Source organism: Neopelma chrysocephalum, unplaced genomic scaffold (assembly GCF_003984885.1).
Source record: "Neopelma chrysocephalum unplaced genomic scaffold, ASM398488v2 Primary Assembly neopelma1_26, whole genome shotgun sequence".
NCBI lineage: Eukaryota > Metazoa > Chordata > Aves > Passeriformes > Pipridae > Neopelma > Neopelma chrysocephalum.
In genome coordinates this window covers 8,932,545-8,953,977 of record NW_020897695.1, presented here as the reverse complement: position 1 = coordinate 8,953,977, position 21,433 = coordinate 8,932,545, and the positions used below count along the sequence as shown (strand labels likewise).

General features: G+C 41.4%; 1 protein-coding gene across 1 annotated transcript in view; it reads right to left on the bottom strand.

Moving 5' to 3' along the window:
• Window positions 1-3,218: 3,218 nt before the first annotated feature.
• Window positions 3,219-21,433, bottom strand: part of TGFBR2 (transforming growth factor beta receptor 2) — a 58,729-nt gene continuing 40,514 nt past the window's right edge. Inside the window, exons 4-7 of the mRNA XM_027675447.1 lie at window positions 18,350-19,149; window positions 16,808-16,949; window positions 9,026-9,153; window positions 3,219-4,699 (exon numbers count right to left, since the gene is read on the bottom strand). Of these exons, the coding sequence (XP_027531248.1) occupies window positions 4,520-4,699; window positions 9,026-9,153; window positions 16,808-16,949; window positions 18,350-19,149 (1,250 nt within the window). The 3' untranslated portion in view covers window positions 3,219-4,519. The remainder of the gene's footprint in view (window positions 4,700-9,025; window positions 9,154-16,807; window positions 16,950-18,349; window positions 19,150-21,433) is intronic.

Below are 21,433 nucleotides of genomic sequence, written 5' to 3'. Positions count from 1 at the left end.
AACAAGCACATGGTGTGCGCCGACTTGCAGGAATGTTTGCCAAGTAATAAGCAGCATGAAGGCAGCCAAACTGCCATTCACGAACAAGCAGACAGTCTGGAGCAGACTTCACTCATCTTCTTTGTGGCCAGAGGGAAAAATTGCCACAGGCAGCATTTTATTAGAAACATAATACCAAAAGAAAAAGAAAAAGAAAAAGAAAAAGAAAAAGAAAAAGAAAAAGAGCAAGCAGGAGAGAGAGAAAGAGCTAAGGATCAGGAAATAAATTAATCAATGTTCCTCTGGAAGGAAAGGAAGCCCTTGGGCCCCAACACAGCTGGCTTGACAAGAGGACAATATTGCAGGTGCTCTACATGTGGCCCAGTTTGTTTCCAGGAGCATGCAGAATAACAATGTCTTAATGCCTTTCTATTTCTTTTTTTTTCTCTCCTCAGGACCTGGGTCATAATTTTTTTCTCTTTTATCATTCATGTATATTCCAGTAGAATAAGGAGGTGAATGCCCCATTGTGCTGGAAATTACATGAACTGGTAACACAGAGGCAGGCTGCACCGGAAAACTTTGCTATCCAATATAGACCACTGCACAGTTCAGTAATAAATCCAAGGACTGCCTTCTGCATTGCACAGCTGAGCCTCCTTGCTGTGAACCCTGGTGATAAAATGCTGACTGGCGTGCTAATTAAGAGCTGCTTACAGCAGGATGTTGAATGCAATATTTAGGATAAGAAAGGTAGGCAAAAGCCTTAATTGAAAAAAAAAATTGTTAAAAGTATATAGTGTACTTAATTTCAAGGATATTGTGTACTTCAAGTCTGAAAGTTCTGTGGAGTTTGCCTGCTGCATTTTTGAAATTCATTTTATACTTGGTTTTGCAACACTTGCTGTGTTATGCCAAAAGGACTCAGACTTTGAGCCAGTGCAAACAGGACGTCAGGGCTTGAATCTCTGCCAATACATGGCCAGTGGTGGGCACATGCTGGGGCCAACCACAATGATGCTGGGCTTGCTTAGACCTCAGCAGGGCGCTGTTGGAAACACAGAGGTGTGGGTAGTGAGGCTTTGCATGCCTGTAGGGAAACTGAGAGCTGTTTCATACCTGGCAGAGGGTAGCTAACTTGAAGAAAGAGCTGGTCACCTGCAGCTGTCTGCGTGAAGGGCACCTAGTCAGGGTCTTCTTCACAAAGTCCCCATTTTGACAATTATAGATTAAATGTGGCCACTGTGCTTTGCATCACACCTGACATTGGCTATGTGTTGCTCTGTTCAGAGCACCAGGTGCCCAGGAAGACTGTGAAATCGTTAGCATTGAACATGCTCAAAATTTCACAAGGTCTTGAGCAACCTGACTCAAGCTTCATATTTTGATTATGACCCTGGACCACAGGACCGGCAAGGACAGTAACTGAACTGGATATCCCTGTCAGCCTCAGTTATTCTGTGATTTTGCTTGACTCGTGAACAGACTTGTGGGTGCCTGTTTGAGGCAGCCTCACTTGAAGGTTCAAAAGAAAATATTCAGTGCAGCCAAGCATGAATGCTAGTGGAGGTTTTGGCACCAAAATACAATCTGTGAAAAAAATGGTGTTGTCCAGAGTATCCCAGATGCCCACTGGTGGACTGCACTCTATGTAAAGGCTTAGATTCAACCTAAGTCACACTCAAGGCAATTTGAAGAGGGCAGAGGGAGGTATCTTGCTCTTTGTTTATGTGGTGCTTATGTTCAGCACGTCTTCCATGGGAGGGGTAACAGCTTAAAAGGGTAAAAGCTCTGAGTGGAGAGCAGAAGCTGTAAGGCACGAACACATTAATCATACACTCCTCAGTGACACAGATATAGTGGGCTGTCTTCTGGCTCATTTTAACATTAACATCAAAATGACTGAGGTCTAACTACTGCCGTATTACAAAACCACAGAATTCATTAGGTTGTAAAAGACCTTTAAGATCATGGAGTCCAACTGTTAACCCAAAACTGCCAAGTCCACCGGTAAACCATGTCCCTAAGTGCCACATCCACACTGAGAACTGAGCCATCTGCAAGTAGGAGAGCATCAGCTGTAAACACTTTTCTCCCTCCCCTCCTTTGAGACTAGTGAAGGGATAGCAGTGCAGGGGCTAAGGGGGCAGCAAGATTGGGTATCTGCTACTGCTGTTCTGCTGAAGGGCAGTATGGTCACTTGGAGAAGGAGTCATTAGCAAAGCAGGATATATGCACATTGGACACACTTAAGCATGACATTCAGGCCCCTGGTAGGAAGGAATAGACTTCAATCATTTTAGGATAGGGTTCATTTTAGGAAGAACCCTCTCCCTATTCTGGATGCTTCAGAGATGAGAGACAAGCTTGAGTTGGTGTTATTTTATTTGCTCCAATAAACATTTGATTTATACAAAACAAAACAAGACAGAAAAACCCCTCAAACAGTTTACAAATCAAGTTAAGTGTTTGAAACTTTTGATATACAAGAGTATATATTGCTCACATTCCTATTTCATACATGACGTACAGGTGAAATATTCCTTAAAAGAATAAAAATTTCCCTTTACATGTAGTGTTAAAAAACCCCATAAAAATGTCAGTATTGTCAGGAATTACCACATGCCATTCCTTGACTTTCAGTATGGATGGAGGAAGAGAAACGGGCCCTGACATTCTACCTGCCTGGATATGCCCCCACCTGCAGCCCCCACCTTTGCCTGTGGCCCTGTGAGTTCACAAGAACATTTCCTCCCTATAAAATTTGATATAGTATCCTCTGATTTCCACTGTAGATGTGGATATTTTGCCCTGCACTGTTTAAATATTTCTGAGTAGTTTTGTTAAAATGAAAAAAAAAAGCAGTTACAAAACCATTTCAAATAAAAGAAAATATTTTCCACCATAAATCTTAACTCCTATTTGAATAAGCATGATTCCTATTGAGTTGCATGGCAACATCTTCTAGTGACATATTGATGTTTATCTGTCAAATGTGTTTAAAAAATCACACCAGATACATCTGTCCAGGACTGGTTTGTGCTGGCTGAATTTCTAACTTCCAAGGCCTGCTGACATCCCATGGGGAAAAGTGGATAAATCACTGCAAAACACCTAAAGACAAAATTTTTAGCGCTTATTAAAAACATTGCTGTCATTTATATAAGCCCAGTGTGACGTCAACTGTCTTAAACATTTTGGGGAACTGAAAGAATGTAAGCAATGTCCAAGGGATCCTGTTGAAAAAAGTCTTTCTTGGTTTTTGGTTGTGGCTTGTTTTTTTTTTTTCTTCTGTGAATTGCTGACTTGCTGAGACAGCCCTAAATGCTGTGGGCAGGATATGCCATTAACCTATTGCTACGGAGCTTTTCCTCACCTCCAAGGTCTTTTTGCAAGAATAAAGGCACCAGCTGTTGTCTCTTACTTTCGAAAGTATGGAACAGAGTCAGACTGTGGTGTGTCAAGCAATTAGACATGCTGTACAGGGAAAAAAAAAGTTTGATCTTACAGCAGCACAATCAAGGTAAAAGGAAGGGGAAAAAAATAGTACTGCCCACACTCAGACTGCACAGAAAATATAAAACATCTGCTTGGATTGTTGCTGGCTCTTGTGTTCTGTATGGTTTGGGCGTGGGGATAGGAGGAGGGGAAAACTCATCCTGCTCATATTTTGCAACCTGCTTGCAAACAGCATGAATTCAAAGCAAAAAAAAAAAAATACAACATTAACGACCTCTGTATCAAAACACACATGTGGGAAGGACCAAACCTCCTCACATTCCTGTTCTGGGACACTGTGAGGACATTGGGGTTAAGGTGAGAGGAAAAAGGCATCCCAGAACTTTCCGCAAGGTGCTGCAGACAGGACCATGTAGGTACAACTGCAAAGTCAAATTGGCCTGTCTGCTGCTAGACTGCTCCTGCAACTGCGAACTGCAGGGCCACAGCCAGGTGGTCACAGCACATGCTTTGAAAGTCATCTTCTTATTGCATATTATTCCTATCTTTTTGGCAGAGCGCTTAGTGCACAATTGCTGGTGTGGTGCTATACCAGTCTCCTCAGGTTCCTTCCCTAAGGGGAGGGATTTCTAATGCACTGGTCATTTCCTGGAAGCACTTTTTTCTTTCAGAGCATGGATGTTTACAGATATATAGATAGATATATATATACATACACACACATTTTTTAGATATATATGTATATATATATATAAAAATAGCAATTTCATAGTTATATACAGGCATTAATAAAGTGCATAATGTTATTGGCTATTTTCAAATCTCATTTCCTGAGGAAGTGCTAACATACATAGCTCCTCCTACGACATGATGCCGGCTGCCAATGCTAGGGTAGGACAGCTACTCCCCAGCTTTTAATTCACAGAATACATCTCCCAGTCCAGAGTTGCAGCCTAAAGGGAGTAGTGACAGCCTCAGTTCTCCGGGAAGCAAGTCAAGGCACTGATCAAGACTTCTTCCTTTGCCAAGACGAACACGTCTAGGAGTGACTTCCCTCCATTTTTGAGCTCTCAGGTACATACTACTTTGCAGTGGTCACAGAGCCATCTTCAGGGATCTTCTCCTCCGAACAGCTCCTTCCCGAGAGCCTGTCGTGGTGCTTGAGCTCGCTGAAGCGCTCTGCAACACACTGTGCTGTCAGCCGGGCCTCGGGGTCATGGTCCCAGCACTCAATAAGAGTTTCACACACCATCTGGATGCCCTGCAGGGAGCACAGAGAGAACAGCCACGATGGGACCAGTCACCACCAAAACCCGCGTGTGAGAGCTGCTTTAGTGCCCTCAGAAGTTCAGGGGGTTACTCATATGTGTCCTGGAGGTTCTTTATGGTCTCTGCTGTGGCTGTCATGGGGGCATTGTTTTCTTTTTTTTTTTTCCAAAAAGAAACCCTATATTTTCAGCACTTTAGTTGGCACTGTCATTTCTGGGCATGTGTTCTGATACGTTATAACAAGAACAATGATGGTTTGGACTAGTGCTATAGAATCAAGTAGGGGGTTTTCTTAATAAATATGATCAAAATTCTTCAATAACATGACTTCCTGCTTAACCTATGCCTTTGAGTGCCTGAATTCTGTTTGGGTTTTTCATACAAAATTCTGATTGCCAGCACTATCAGACCGTACATCAGCTTTTTATGAATTCCTTGTGGATTATCTAAATCTATGTGCAAATATGGGCCACAGTCCCAGAAACACTTAAACACGTCACTCACGGTTATAACTATTTAACCTTCATTTCAATTCTGATTCACATGTTTACAGGAGCAAAAAACCAGTTGGATCTCTGTAATGCATTTTATAAACATGAGGTATTTGTCAGGAAACTGTGTGTTTTGCTTTATGACACTAAAAGCCCATTAAGTAGGATTTATCTTAAACTTCTCATTTAAAAAACCCCAGAACATTTCACAACACTGCATTAATTGCATAATTTACCTAATTGGTGATGTTGACTGATGTCAATGTTAATAGCACAATGTTATTGTCTGTATACAAATAACATTAGTTTTATGCTGTCATTGAAATTACTAGCAGTAAATTAAATTAAATATTAAACATTAACTTGAAATCAATAGTGCAGCAAATCTCATTAGGGGAAGGGTGGGGGTAATTGTAATATGTAAATTCATTCCAGAATTTTATCACGATGAATAATGAGTTCATTACAAAAACAAGACTGCAGAGGAAGGAAATGAATATGGAAGACCTACTATAGTAAGAGCAACTTCTGTGGAGTTCAAAGCAGATCCTCAGCTGCTGCAAACTGTCACAGCCCTGAGGAAACTGATGCATCACTGCATTTTAGATAGGACAATGTGAAACACTGAAGGGATTCAGGCAAAGGGAATTAAATCCACCTTCATTAAATGTCCTCTGTGTGTGTTATCAGACATCCACTCCCTGCATTCAGCTCTTAGCTGAACTCTGGTGGAGCCAGCTGTACCCACCTTGGTGACACACAAGCACAGGTTGATGTGATGCCTTGTACTGGGGGCAGACTAAGGTCTATGTTTTATACAGGGAAGAAATCTGTGAAGTCTAATGCAGGATACCTAGGTTCAGATCCATGATCTTTTTACTTGTTATATAAACCCGAGGTGGTGAAAATCTCAGTGTATTTTAGCGCTCTACTCCAGTACCTTGAGCTGCAGCCCTCCACACACACAGCCTTGTTGCCATGAGAGCAGCCATGAGCTGCCCTGTGCCTGAGCACCATGGGATCCTGAGCCCAGTGTTTCTCTAGCCACGTGCCCTGGGTATGCTGGCACACCTGAGCCTGCCATTACAGCTGGCTGTGCATGCAGTGAGCTCCTGGACGCTTCTCTCCAAGGCCTAACCAGCAAAGCAGTATTGCCTGGCTGCACTGCTGCGAAGTGCAGTGCCCTGCAATGCCTGCAGGAGTAGCCCTGTCCCTAGTCTAGACAAGTCTCTGAGCCACCTAACACTGTCCCAGGCCTGCTTTAGGTTCCAACGACTTTTAGGGGCCTTCCTCACCTTCCATTAGATGTACATCATCTGACTCTTACCAAACACAGAACAGAAATATTTGCTGACCACTTCTGCCCTTACACTAGCATATTCAATATCTCTCTTTTATATCCAGCAGCATATCAGTACTAAGCTAGATTTCTTTTTGCTTTTGAGAAAACTCTGATTTTCCTCAAGTTTGCTGACCACAGATCTTCCTGTTGTTCTTCTGTTTCCTTAAGCAGCTCTTTAACCCTCTTTACTTTCATTTTTTTCACAGGTGAGACCATGTCTTTTAAATATCCTGAGAAATATTTCACACTGTTCCTAATTTTAAGAATTTTCTAATATTTAACTTTTTTACTCCCAAATGAAAGGCTCAGTTAATTGCTTTGTTAATTGAGCTCTTCTAAAGTACTGTATATGTATTATCAGTTTGGACTTTGTTTTGCCTTTATGGAAAAAAAAACAACTGCAGTTGATCCCTTTTACTAGCTTATTGACAATTTTGATGAAATTTCTGCAAAAAGTTATTTTTTCTGAAGATAAACAATAGTATAATCTCTCCTTCCCAGCTAAGCTAGTAATTTAGAAGATGGTTGTACCTATGCCTTCTAAAAATGTCAAGGGCTTTTAGTACTGGTAGTATCAGATATCCACGTGTTCCTCAAAATACAGTTTACTCCCTCATTAAAAACCCCTCCTCAATAACCTTACTCTTCACAGCTGAGTACATAAGGAACAAGACCCTGGAGTCCAGGAAGGGGTCGCACTCTGCCATAGTCATCAGGTGGCAGGTGTTCATGGTTGGAAAGATAATTGATTTTGGCCACTCACTTGGCCTTTTTTAAGTAGATGTTAGATTTTAAGTTCCCAACTGGAATGAAAAAGGGAGTGTTACATTGCTCCTGATGGAAATACTAGATGATTTTGCTTGCCTGGGCTTTTATAAATGTTTGTAATACTTTTGTTTTGTCTGTAAAGACCACTCAGCATATTTTATTGACAAGTGGAATGACTAAGCATCATTTCCCTGATATGATACGCATTTTATCTCTACTGATAAAACTGCTGAGAGCAAAGGTGAGGAAATGCATGCCTTTGGCTTGTTTCCATTCCATTTCATCTGCTGAGAAATCTACTATTGCCTGGTGCTTGTGAATGGAGAAGGCTGACAAAGTGCTTCATGACACACAAGGGAAATGGACTGCTAATGCATAACCTGAATAAAATCAGACCGGCTTGCTGAAGATTAATTTCCTATTTTCTTAAACCTGTCAACAGTTGGAATAAAACTATGACTGGTCTCCATGATAATGTTATCTCTGCAAATAGGGCACTGTTCAAGTTGTTTTACCCCATTCCAGGCAAAGTATCCTGCTACAGACCCTTCAGCAAAGTTACCAGTGGTGAATGGAGAAGGGGGTCATGATGCTCTTGGTGTTGAATAATCTTGAAACCAATCTGACTCAAAGTCAAACATTCTGATAGTGAGATGAAGGTGTGGTAGACCTGGTAAAATAGCCAATAAAGGAACAAACAAGTGATGCTACTAATAACTTATCTAAAGCTGCTGAGCTGACACAGCTGGCTTGGAAACACCTGACTGACAGTCAATCACTTTATAATAAAAGCCCAGTCCCACTTTTTAATGGCAGAGTCTTCTGACACACCCCTTCTTGGAGTGTGTTTGGAGATACCTTCCCTTGAGTGGTGCCATTCCTCAAGGTTACTTCCACTGTGTGGAAAACATTTGCCTACAGTTGTTGGTATGGGTGGGTGACATCAGTCTCTACTTAATTGTTTTTGATAGATATAATATAATTGCTTTAATGTAATTGCTTCAATATTGCTTCATAATGCCTCATACTATACTAGTACTTCTATTCTGTGTCATAAATAATTCTAAGATCTTTTTGTCTAGTCTTATCATAATAAATAATTTACATTTATATAAATATACCTGGTTTGCCATCCTTGATCCTGCAGAATAAAGTTGTATAATGGTTCAATTACACCTATATAATCCTTTAAACATAAACTGTTGACAAAATCTGGGGCTAAGATTGGATCCAGCCGCACTTACACTCCTCTCTGAGAAGCAGTTTAGAAAGCAAGGGAATCCTTTCTGCTCCCCGTGACTCAATGGGAGGGCTTCTCTAATAAATTTTGTCTGAAGCTCCCATTCTGCCCACAACAGAGGCCCATGTATGAAGTTTTTCTCTTTAACCTTTTAGAGCCTACACAGTGTGCTTTAAGGGTTTAATTATCCTGTGGCTCTCTGGATGATTGTTGGATTTCAGGCTTCCAATGTTTCTCTTTTGATCACTTTTAGATTACACTGGTGGGCAGCAGGGATCCCAGGGCTTTGGGGCAGGCATGGTGCAGAGCACTGTGGTGCCTGAATCACGGCAGCACCTGTGTCACCACGTGACAGAGCTCTACCTCGTGCAAAAGAGAGGTCCGGCCTTTGGGCAGGACACTGAGTTAAGGCTCAGGCTTCAGGCAGCAGCTAAACGTATAGTGCAGCTCCCAGTCACTCACATGTGGTGCTCTTACCTGATGGTTCAGCCAGGAGCTGGGGATCTCAGGTCGCCCTCTGTCTCTTAGGACGTTGTCCTTCATGCTTTCTACACAAGGGTGTTCTCGCACTTTGGAGCCGAATGGGGGCTCGTATTCTTTCACTTCTGACAAGAGAAAAAGAAAACACAAGGGTATTCAGCTGGGCTGTGCTGCTGCCAAGAGTGCAGGGAGCTGGCTGTTCTCTGGAGGAGCAGGAGCTACTGATTAGCTGCTCAGTGCCACTGTTCTGCTTGACCAGCTCCAAACAAAGCGAAGCCAGTTGGCATTTTTAAAAATGTTTCAAATGTGTTTCTCCCACACTCCCCCTCCCTCCTCTTTTGTTTCCTAGCCAACAAAACGATTTTCATTTAAACCCTTTAGCACATAATCATATTAGCAACAGTTCAAGCAGCAGAGTAACCTATAATTGTTTGTGAGCCTTTCAATCTCTGCTGAAGTAAAACACACAGGATTTTTAAGGTGAGTTTTGCTTGAGCCAGGCTTGCAAGAACTGGTCACCCTTAGGTTTCCTGGAGTCCACACACACTTACCAGGTGAAATATAAACTGAAATCTGTCTAGGTCATGATAGATGTAAATGTGCAGATTGCTAGGATGAAATAGTTGCTTGAAAAGGACAAAGATACAGTAAGGAGCAATGCTGGAAGCTGGCATACTACCCTTGTTTATTCCTGAGCCACATTCCTTTGTAAAAAGTAGTAGTCTGCTCTTATTTTAGACCTCTTTCCCAAAATGGGTCAGTTTTGGCTCATGATGCAGGGGCCACATCTTCCTGAAGGCGCTGATGCCATTCTAGTTTTCATTTGCATGTTGCATATTTTCTTTGCTTTTCTTTGGAGAGAGAAAGGAAGAGGAGACATATGGGACCTTTGGAGAAAACTCAAGAAATCTCTGAGAGCGGAAATATTATAGTAGATGCTGACACAGTGTAGAAAATGCTGTGGTTTCTTTGGGAACAGATGGAGACTTTACTCCCAGGCCTAATGACTTGCTGGTATTAGATAAAGATTTATGAAGCTGGCCTGTTCTGCTGCCTCTTATTTCTTTCTAGGAATTAATTGAGGGCAAGAAAAACTGAAGTGTAATCTACAAAGCAGTCTGGAGAATGCATGTGAGTGCCTAGATGATGTGTGAAGAGAGATGAACGACCCAGGAGACACGGTACCCTTGCATAATGTTACAAACAAAGTTCAACTGCAGTGTCCAGTGTTGCTCACTCCTCTCAAGGTGTAAAAAGAAGCTCTGAGAAAGGTGGTAATGATTAAAGTCCCAGAAGAAATGGAAAGAACCTCTAAAGCTTGGCTTTGTTTACTTTGAAGAGAAAGGTAAGGATGGGATCATATAATATACTACTGAAAATAACTAATGATCAAGATAACACAGGTCAGATCCTTCTGTCATGTCCATGATAAAAGCAAGGTTGTACTGAAGATAACTAATGTTGGACTTTTCTCCAAAAGCCTAGAGCCAAGTTACAATGACAAACATTTTGGAAGGGATATTAAACCTTGTGCTTCAAATGTTCAGCGTTTAGAGATTCAGCTGCAAACAACTGTGTGTGCAGTGCAGCAGATCACTCCACAGATGCCTCCTGCAGAGCTCTCCTTCCTTCTCCCTAACTATCAGGTGCTGCCCACTGTCCACACAATGCTCTGGAGAATGGTTGTAGTCCTGAAACACAACTCCTATCTTCTCATACATAAATCACTTTCTTTAAGACTCAAGGGCCAAAGTCTGCTTTGCTTTCTTTCCTGCACAGGAAGGCATACCAGTTTCACCCACATTAATCTCAGTTTGAGATTACTCGGCCAAAGTAAATTTACAAGACTTTAGCCCTAGAAGTGAATTGGGAAGTTGCCATCTTGCTGGTCAGACCTGGGTTACTATGCAGTAGATGCACAATGATTACAGTGCAGATACCTCTACTTTCAGAGCTAACCAAAATATTAAAGTTTGCTAGGAAAATTTAAATAGCATGACCTAGATGGCCATTCCCTACACCATCTCCATCAGTCGTGGTTTAGTTGTGGTAGCGGTCATGGACACCAGCCAAGGCTCTGAGATCTTGCAATGTAAGAAGTCAGAGGAGTCTGTATGTCCAACAGAGGGAAGCTGGTGTTGTGGTGCTGACTGGTGCCCTCTCATTGACTTAAATCTGAAGGTTCAAGAGATGGTTCAAGTGGGAGAAGGGAAAGCCTTTCCTGGGAATTGACAAGTTCATAATACATTTTCCTTGCTTGAGAAATTGTTTATATATTATGAACATTCCTCTTCCAAATATAAAGATTGAATAGGTTTTTCATGTTTGGGCTTTTTGTTTTGTTGTTGCTTTGTTTTTGTTTTTGGTAAATAAAGAGAAATTTAGGCCAGATGCCAATTTACTGTAATGACTTTCTACTAATACAGTTCTGCCTTCCTTCAGTTTGAAAAGCACGCAGCATCTTCTTGCTATTTATTACTTCTTCTTTCCCTTGGAAAGAAAAAAAAGCCCACTAAATCCTCACACAGTAAGTCATCCTTATGTTGTGGAATCTCAGGTGTCAGACACATTTTGCAGTAATAGCTGGAGTTGTTCATGGATCATGTTTACGTGCTACAGATGTAACAGATGTCAGTTTGAGGTAGGTTAAGATGTTTGGGCCTAGCTGCCTATGAGTGGCTGTATAGAGATGCTGATTCTATTTTTCATGCCTTGTATGTTACTTTTGATTGGTTTTAGATCAGATGGGCACTAAAAATGGCAACTGGATGAAGTACCGTAAATACGTCAGGTACCATGAACTACAACACCTTTAGCATTCAATAATGGCAGAGGTCCTTCAACCTTAACTTCCAGCATTTAATCTTTATGGTTGAGAGCTGCCATGCACTACTAACTGCTATATCTCTAGTTTCCTTTGACATTGGGCTGGCCGAAACTCTCAGAAAGGCTGGGACTGGATTTTTAGCCGCAGAGACATTACTGAAAATCTATTTGTTTTGCGTGATAAACGTTTGGAAAGTTTGGCCCTCTCATGTGGTCTTTTTCTACTGCAAGCTTTTTGCAGTGAAATTCTCTTTCTTTGGGTCAGAAGAGCACACCCACAAACATTGTTGATGCTCCCTCATGTGATCTGTCTTACTGATTTCTACGGGACAACTCCTCATGCTGGATGATGAAGAATCAAAGCAGGAGCGAGGTAAAAGGCCAGCAAAAATCAACTGTGAGGCACAGCCCACAGTAGTGAGCTTTTGTTCTGGAACTTCATATCCCTTTGAAATGCCCCTCCCTTTAGAATTAAGAGGGGACAGCTACAGAAGGGATAAATTAATCGATGGTGGAGCTACTGTGACAGCTCATGCACACACACAGGTCGTGTCCTTCAGATAGTGTCTTTCTTCATATTAGAGCAATTTGGGTGTTGGATCTACTAGCTTGCACTAGTTGCACAAAGGAAAAATAATGCCTAAAGTGGAGGCTCAAAACCTGTTTCAAGGCCAAGTTTAAGGAGTTGTTAAATGCTTACTTCACAAATTTCCCTAGGTTTCCCTCTTGAGGTGAAGGATGCATTGGGATGGGTGAAATCATTGTACTGTTTCCCTCCCGCAGACATGTTTTAAGTGACTTCATATCCGATGATCAAAGACACAGGCACCCTTCTAAAGGTTTGGGAGCGCATGAGCTCTGCCACCAGTGTAGGGTTACAGGCTGCTTAGTCACTGTGTGTTGAATCCTGAGATGGGAAAGTAGTGGAACACAGCACATCAGTGCTCAACATGGACTGTAGTAACCTTGTCTACTGCTACATGGGCTTGTTGAAGGATAGCACTTGCTACCTTACACATAGTACTGTGGTGACACTTTGAGAATTTCTAGGACATAGGTGACTGTCATGGGGTGAGGCTGCACTGTGTGGATCTACAGCTGGGGTTATATGCCACTAGAAGCCAGGGCAGTGCAGACATGCCCTAATTGGGCTCCACTTCACAGAAGGAGAAATTTAAATCAGATCCCAGCTGCAGCGACCTCAGGGCCCACTGTGCAGGCACAGCCCTACTGTACTGGCTATCTAATTGCTCCCTGCTGCCAGAAATGTCATCTCTCCACATCAACATGATGAAAGCTAAGCATTTCATGAGGTACAGGGTGTACAAGTGTTTAGATGCCAAAGTGTGGCTCTTGGCTAACTCTCACCGAGTAAGCATAAGATTAATCCTGGTTTTATTCACATGAAACACAGCTCTGGTAAAGCAAGGCTGCCATTTCAAAAAAAGCCCTGCTACTATACTGAAGAGAGCCAGCACTCCAGGTAGTACAATACTGCACAAGCCACATCACCATTTTCTGAAGGGTTTCTCTTCTCCCTCTTCACCAAACCTGTGTATCCAGAAGTTCCCTTTCCTCTCTTTCTCCCTTGCCACCCCCAACAGTCCCTCACCCATAGCAGTTGAGATACAAAACAGATGGTTTTCTTTTCTTTCTAGGAGGCTGTCAGAGAAATTACACTTGTCTCAGTCACCAAAGCTGTGTCACTCTGAAAGCAAGTGCTTGAGATGAAAATTATATTTCTTGCAACGTGCAGCATCTGGTGCACAGCTGTTGTGCTGAATGAAATACCAAGTTAACAGCAGCGTGTAGCAGTCGAAGTTCTCCCCAAAGTAGTATTTCTGAGTTTCTAAATATGCCTCTTAAATTATACTCTGGTGAAAAATCAGTCAAACTCGATCTTTGCCTGTCTCCCTTTCCCTCGTGCCCCATTTCTGCTTCTCCATATTTAGCACAACAAAGTAACAATGAACAGCATGGCCTTTCTCAAAAGCTGATCCCCACCTGCTTATTTACTACAGCAGCTTCACAGTATGGATTGCGCTGCTGGGTATTTTTGTTTAAATGTCTGCTGACTGAAAAGGCCTGGCATTGCTTGGAGACTGTGTTTGACAAAGCTGCTGTAGTGAAAGGACCTGCCTCCGTCACCTCCTACACTCACTGAACACCTGCATGCTGACAAATGAATCCCAAGAGCTCCCTTTGTAAAAGAAATAACTCACTGTACCTTTACCTGGCTGAATGGCAATTAGCCTCCTTTCCTTGCATGCTTCTCTCCCTAACTACTAAAGTTGCTAATGCTGCTGCCTCTGCTTAGACTGCCACTCTTGCCCTCTGAATTGCAGCCAAGCCTGCCCTGCAAAGATGGTGCCTAGATCCTAGGCAAGATCCTAGATCCTTTAAAAAGGCTGTCTACAATCAGGTCAGCCTACTCCAGCATGTATGCAAAGTCATTTCTCTCATAGCCCAATAGTTTAGGAATTAAAGAGGGGTGTGTGTGAGCAGAGGCAGCTCCTTGGGAAGGCTGTGAGGAGAGGAGGGAGTCTCTCAAGTGACAGATGGGAGAGAGAAAGCAAAGGGGGAGCTGCAGTCATGAATCACTGTAAGGGTATTTCACCAGCTGGCTGCAAAGATAGCCAGACTGCACCAACCAGGGGAAAATCTAAGAAGGAAATGAGAGAAATGGTGCAATGCTGTTGCAGCTCAGTAATAGTTACAAGTCAAGGGAGCTACACCCTGGGAGTTGTATATAACTGCTCTAGATGCAGATGCTAAGCCGGAGTTCCACCCCCTATAGATCTGCCCAAGTACTCCTCCTGGGCTTTTGCTGGGGACCTCACCTCTGAAAAGATTACTGAAATAGGGAAACAAAATTCAAGAAATTTGATTCTGGAGATGAGAATTACTGAGGGATGAAATTAATAGGGAAAATCAGGATGTGAGTGGGGGTTAACTATCACCTTGAAAGCAAAGGGAATGCTGGGTTAGAGAAATCTTTACTTTTCCTGAAATAACTTCAGCTCTTCTTCCCAAGGTTAAAGTGGGTCAGTCTCTTCTAGCTAAACATGCTGGTGATTTTCCTTCCTTATGAAACTCCCCTTATATCCTCTTTTAAGCAGTTGCCTTCTGAGAACAGCAGCAGTAAGGTTTGTTTTTGCCACAATCTCCATTTCAGCATACTCAGCAAATATGAACAGGAAGGGACCCAGGCATCATCAAAGATAAAAGATCCACAGTGAACAGCTCATATTTATATTAATAAGGTGAGTTCCTAAATGCAAGAAACAGAGAGAGCTCAAGAGACAGAGCAAAGTTCCTTTTTCTCAGGTTTTAAATCTCCTCAGCCACATTTACAAAGTGCTAATGAAAGGCTGAGGCTGTGCCAATGCTCTTAGAAACAGGCACGATCACGACTGTTAAATATGGATAGGTTTGCCTTGGAATATGTCAGACTGAGGTTCAGTTCCCGAAACACCACATGTTTTTTCACTGAAATGTTTGACTAGAAAAGTTTTTTTTTTCCCATGCTTTTAGGCTAGCACTTTCTGCACACATACTTGCTTTGTAGCTTTCCTGGCAGGGTGCAAACAGGGGCAAATCTGTTGCCCACAATACAGCCCACCCAGCAAGACCAAACGTTGGTCAGGCATAGCGGGAGACTGAGATGGATGCATTCCTTCCTCCTGGCACATGGACATCGTGGTGCAGCCACACAGTCATTGTGCAGAGTGGCTTCAGAGACCTCCCTTGTGGTATCCCACAGATGTTGGTAGAGAAACAAGGAGCAGCTGTGCACTTCCCAATATCCCTTGGGATATTGGTTTCCCTCCTGTACACTATGTTCCTCACAACATACTGCTCTAGCCTGCAAGATTGTCCTGTCTCTGTGTCTATGGCAGCCCTTCAAGGTGGAACCGAGCGGAATCCGATGAAAAGGGAGCCTTTGTGGTTTTGGAAGACGGCTAACAAATCAAATAAGAGTTGCATATCTACTATAATATCCACATTAGTGTTATCTTTCACAGCCCCACTCCTTAGACTGCCTGTGTGAGCCCTGGATTCTGCAGCAATTTTTTTAGAATGAATGTTAGACAATTCCAGCAGGCTGAAGAATTTTATATGTAACTTAGTCTTATTTTAGTTCCTGAAGTAAGATGAAAATCTTCAAACATAGTATATGTAATGCAGATATCTCAACAGCAACTCTTCTGATTTCTAGCACATACAACACTGGGAATTCTGGGGCAGCTTTAGGCAAAGGAGAAAACGAGATTTTGTTTCAATGAACAAACTCTGAATATGAACAAGTATAGCAACTTTTCCTGGAGCTGTTCTGATAGTCAGTTCCATTAATTTTTATTTTGTTACTACACTTAATACAGCAAACATCCCTTGATTTCTCATATGGGTGATCTCTTGTGACATCACAAAGCAGCAGCTGGTGATTCTGGGAAAGCAGAGAAGTTTCTATATCACTATGATGGCTCTTACTGAAATTATCAATTAGTAATTGTGACACTTAACTGGCCCTTACTACATTTGAGAATTAATATTCTATGAAAGTAAATGGGAGGCAGTTATCACTTCTTGATTTAAATATTTCCTGTTGACTTATGTTTCAAATAATTTCGTATAACATCAACTAGACTGAGTCAATCCATGGCTACTCAGGATGTCAGAGGAAAACCAGACTTTAATAATCCTTAAAAGTGATTTACCTAATAGCAGATTTATCTTTACAGCAATTGAGGAGTAATTTTCTTGTGTGCTCAGGTGCTTGGCCTTCAAGCCTGCTCATGCACGTGTACATCTCATGCTACTGAAGGATTGTTTATCTACAGCATCCAGATACACTAGAAAAACTGGTGAGATTTAAAAAGAATCACCCTCTGTCAGACAACCACAAGAGTATGTCCGTCTCAACATAGAGATAAGAAAACAGATGGCACTTACCTCCGACAGCATTACAGCGAGATGTCATTTCCCAGAGGACCAAAGCCATGGAGTACACATCTGTTTGTTTGAAGGACTCCATGTTCTCCAGGTTCATCCTGGACTCCAAAACCTCAGGGGCCATATACCTTGCTGTGCCAACCTACAGAAGAAGAGATCAAGGAGAGCTCATGAGTTGCAATTGCAGTTCATGTTTTGGACTCTGCTGCGATTTAACTTCAGCTTTCAGGAAAATGGTGCCATTTGACATGTATCCAAAAATTCAGGCCATAGTTGGCACAGGCCATATTTTCTGCTGCCAGGGGAATCTGGCATTGTCCTGACTACCAACTTACTTGCACCTCTCTTGGTAAGGAAAAACAGAAAGTAGACCTTTTTAGTTCCTTAATCAAGTAATTTTGACACTGACAAGTTTTCTCACTCTTTGGCTATTCACAGATAAACTCTGCCCTTTGGGCCTGAAGCAATTGCTGCTGACCAAGTGTCTTTCAGATGAGCAATAAACATTTTTTATTGTTTTGCACTGCGTATTACAGTGTTAGCTGTTTCTTTTCATGGTAGGCTTAAAAGGAAAGTACATGCAGGCCTGGGAGAAGAAACATACAGATACTGAATGCAGAAGCTGGTTTCGATTTGAATTGAAACCAGATTGAAGAATTGCCCCTGAAAATGTTATAAACCAAAATATTAGTTCAATATGAGGTAAAAGTCAGTGTAAATGGACAGGCTTTTATGTGACCTATGTATAAAAATATAAATATAAAAATACACATATAAATACATGTATACTTAAATAATTAGGAATGAATTAAGTTAACAAATGGTCTAAATCTATACTATAAAAGTTTTCATTAGAAGAGACAATATTTAGAGATATACTTGAAATATGTAGTCTTGTAAGCATTAATAAACACCCCCCTGGCATCCCTGTCAAGTAGATGAGTCTTATCCACGCTACTCAGTTGAAAAAACACAACGGGGCAACTATTTTCATTTGACATTCTTACATTTGCTTGCATGTAGAGAATGTACCATAATCTTAAAGAGTTATTTTTTTTACTTTAAAAACTATTATCTAATACTACTTATCTACTTAGACCTTTTGAGGATAGAAGACTGACTTCACATATACTGGGGTACACCAGGAGTGGGTCTATTCACAGAAAAGTATAATGCCATCAGGTATGAAAACTGTGCCAAAACCTCACAATGTGAAGCAGATCCTGAGTGTGTGTGTGTACTTGCACTGCAGCAGCACCACGAACAGTTACTAACAAGTTCACATGTGCTCACTGTAAGTGAGAGGATGGTTACATCATATATGTATGCAGCTTTCTAATCATAACAAAACCTACATTGCACTTCTCTCAGTGTTGCTTTAATGTTTAGAGCCTCTTTGTTTATAAACCTATTCACATTGATTTTTAATGATTTTAAATAAAAGCTGCCATAGCAGCTTATGGTTTTTTTCATCTTTTCAGCCCAGGAACTGACATACCAACTGGTACAACACCCTCCCACCCTTTCAAACTTCTAACTTACCTGCCCGCTGTTAGCCAGGTCATCCACAGACAGAGAAGGGTCCAGCCTCAGGGATAACCCAAAATCACAGAGACAGCAGGTTAAATCATTTTTCACCAGGATGTTGGAACTCTTTAGGTCTCTGTGTACAATAGGGGTTTTGGGACGACCACAGGGTGTGTGATCACTATGCAGATGGGCAATCCCTCGGGCCAAGGACCCACCCAGTTTCCAGAGGTCCTCCCAGCTGATAATGTGCCGTGTGAGATATTCCTGCAAGTTTCCTTTAGCATGAAAGGCAGTGATCAACCAATACTGTTTACCAAGATCTGTCTTACGCTCCTCTGCTGTCAAGAACTGGAGAATGTTCTCGTGCTTGAGGTTTACATCTGAAAAAATGTCTTTCTCAGTTTTCCAGGAGGCATATTCTTCATAGGGGAAAATCTTGACTGCCACGGTTTCATATTGTTCTGATGTGTTTTGCTTCAATTTGGCTTTATACACTTCAGCAAACCTTCCTTTACCAACAACAATGTCCAACTCAATGGGCAGCAACTCTGTGTTGTGGTTGATGTTGTTGGCACAGGTAGAGCTGATGTCTGAACGGTCATCATCTAACATAATGGCACAAACATCACTGCAGTCCTTATGTTTCCTGGGCTTAACATTTTTTTCCCATGCCTTGTTGAGTTTCCTCTTCTTATGAGTGCGGTAGGCATAAAAGATAACAATCACAGCAACAGAAATCACCAGTAATGGGACAAGACTTATGATTGTGACTTTGGAAATTTCATCTTTCTCCTGTGGCTTTTGAGGGTCATCTGTAAAGAACATAAGGGAGTCATACATTAAATTATATCATAGGTTTATATATAGAGGAGGCTGACAATAATTATAATTTTTATCCAGAATGCAATATATTATCTTCTCCACTAACAGTAAGTAATAAAAATTGTCACTGCCTTCTTGCTTCAAAATGTTATTTTGTATATAGGCCTCTGCTTACCAGGACTTCCCTATCTGCTTATTTTATAAAAAGCCAGAAACGAATGAGAAAGAACCCAATGTAATTTAGTAACTTTGTTCTTCTCTCAGGCTTTAATGCATTATGGATGAAACCTCCTCTTTTCCGAATACAATAGACAAAGTTTCTTGCGCTTACTCTGTCAATGTGTTCCTGAAAGATCTGCTCATTTAACCAGTCATTATTAGAACACACTAATTTTTCCAAGATAAATAAATAGAAAATGCAACCTGTGAACTCCCACTTTCCCAGTTATCACTCCAGATCTAGTACATTTTAATATATTTTAGTAGTAAAGTTATCTTCAGGAAGCCTGTTCACACAAAACTTGCCAATATTTATGGCAATATTCAGGCACAATATGTATGCCTGCATACTTATCTGAAAAGAAAAAGCTCATTCTCATACTTTGATGTATGTGAAAGACTGTTGCTAGAACAAATTGAAACACCTGCATGTAAACAGGTATGTCCAGAACTGTCACCACCCCCTCATGTACTTTTGCATGGATTTATGTATCTGAACACTTCTTCTGTGTGTCACTTGCTGATTGTACACTGGCTGTCCTGCTGTAAAGCAGTAGATGGTTCACTCCAAACTCCACGCCTGGTGCAGTGTACACACTAATACATTCTGGGGTGTAACATATAGGAAAGAGAACAACAACAGAGATCTCTTCTAGAATAGGGAGATATTCCAGGAAAAGTATGGATCATTATCCTAGAGATGGGAACTGCCCTATCACCTTTAAAAATTACCTTCTACTTCAGTATTTCTTAGGGAAGATAAACAGTTTAAAAGGGAACAGTTTTATTCCAAAAATAGATTAAATGTGGGTCAGAGTCTATCTGAACCTGATTTGATCGAACACATGGAAATGTCTCAGTCTATTTCTTCCTTTTGAGTTGGATAAAATGTACTGTATTGTCTTTGCATGAGGGAGGGGATTGATTGGAAGAAGTCCTGGGAGTCAAACCTGAATGGACTAAAACAACTGAAGCTGCAACTGCAGTAAAGCAAGTGGCTTGTGTTGGCAGCACGGCACTCTGGTGGATGCATACAGCCATGTCACTGACTCAGGTTCTGTGCATCAGGCCAAATAAGTCAACATGAAAATGAAAAGTTCAATAAGCTCTGAAGGGAAGCTGTCACTAACTACATTAGCCACAGGCCTCTATTCCCCTACTCAGTGCCTCTCAAAACAAAAGTAAGCAATGCTAAAAGGGATGGGAGAAAAGAGTTTACAATTAGAACAAGTGGTACCTCTGACCCTCCAATTTCACTTGTAATCACTTTTCTGTTGTAAACCCAATTGGCAAGCAGCAGGAAACATGAGCCATTCAAAGGCAGGCGACAGGACATCTGAAGAGTGTATTCTTTTTTATTTGGAAAAAAGCTGAATCCTGAACCAGGATGTGCTTCCTCTGTTTAAAAGGTTCTCATACCAGATGTAGATCGAATAATTAAATCCTAACCTCTCTCATAGGATTTCAGGGAAGAGGAAGTGACTTTCTAGCACTGGCATTCCCAGTCTAGTACAGGTCAATGGCATGCACTAGCAGCACCTACAAAGAAAGAATATATTTCCTCCATTTAAGCAAAAGATTATTTTAAGTCAATCTCTCCTTTCAGATCTATGCAAACCACAAATCCTTGTTGTCCAGTGATTTCTCTTGGCAACAAGATGTTAGTAAATTTAAAAATTCTTAAATTTAAAATTAAAAAAACCCCAAACCTGAAAGTTCATCACAAGTTACAGGCACCATTTCTGCTTTTCAACTTGCTACAGAGGGGGAAAAAACCCTCAGTTTTTTATGGCCCTTACAGGAGGAATATATTTAGAAAGTCCAGTGTCACTGTCAGTAAACAGAAGATTTGCATTGCTTATTCCCATGTGCATTCTTTGCTTTCAGAAAATCTGCTTTATAAAGAACTTGGAAAACACCTCGTTGGAGTAGAACGGACTGCTTTGTGGGACAGCGGTTTTGGAGTTTTGGCTGCAAGCAGGCCACAACTGCATGACACAACTGATCTGTAACAATGAGAGAAAATTATTTTATTGAACATTCAGGGTTCTATTT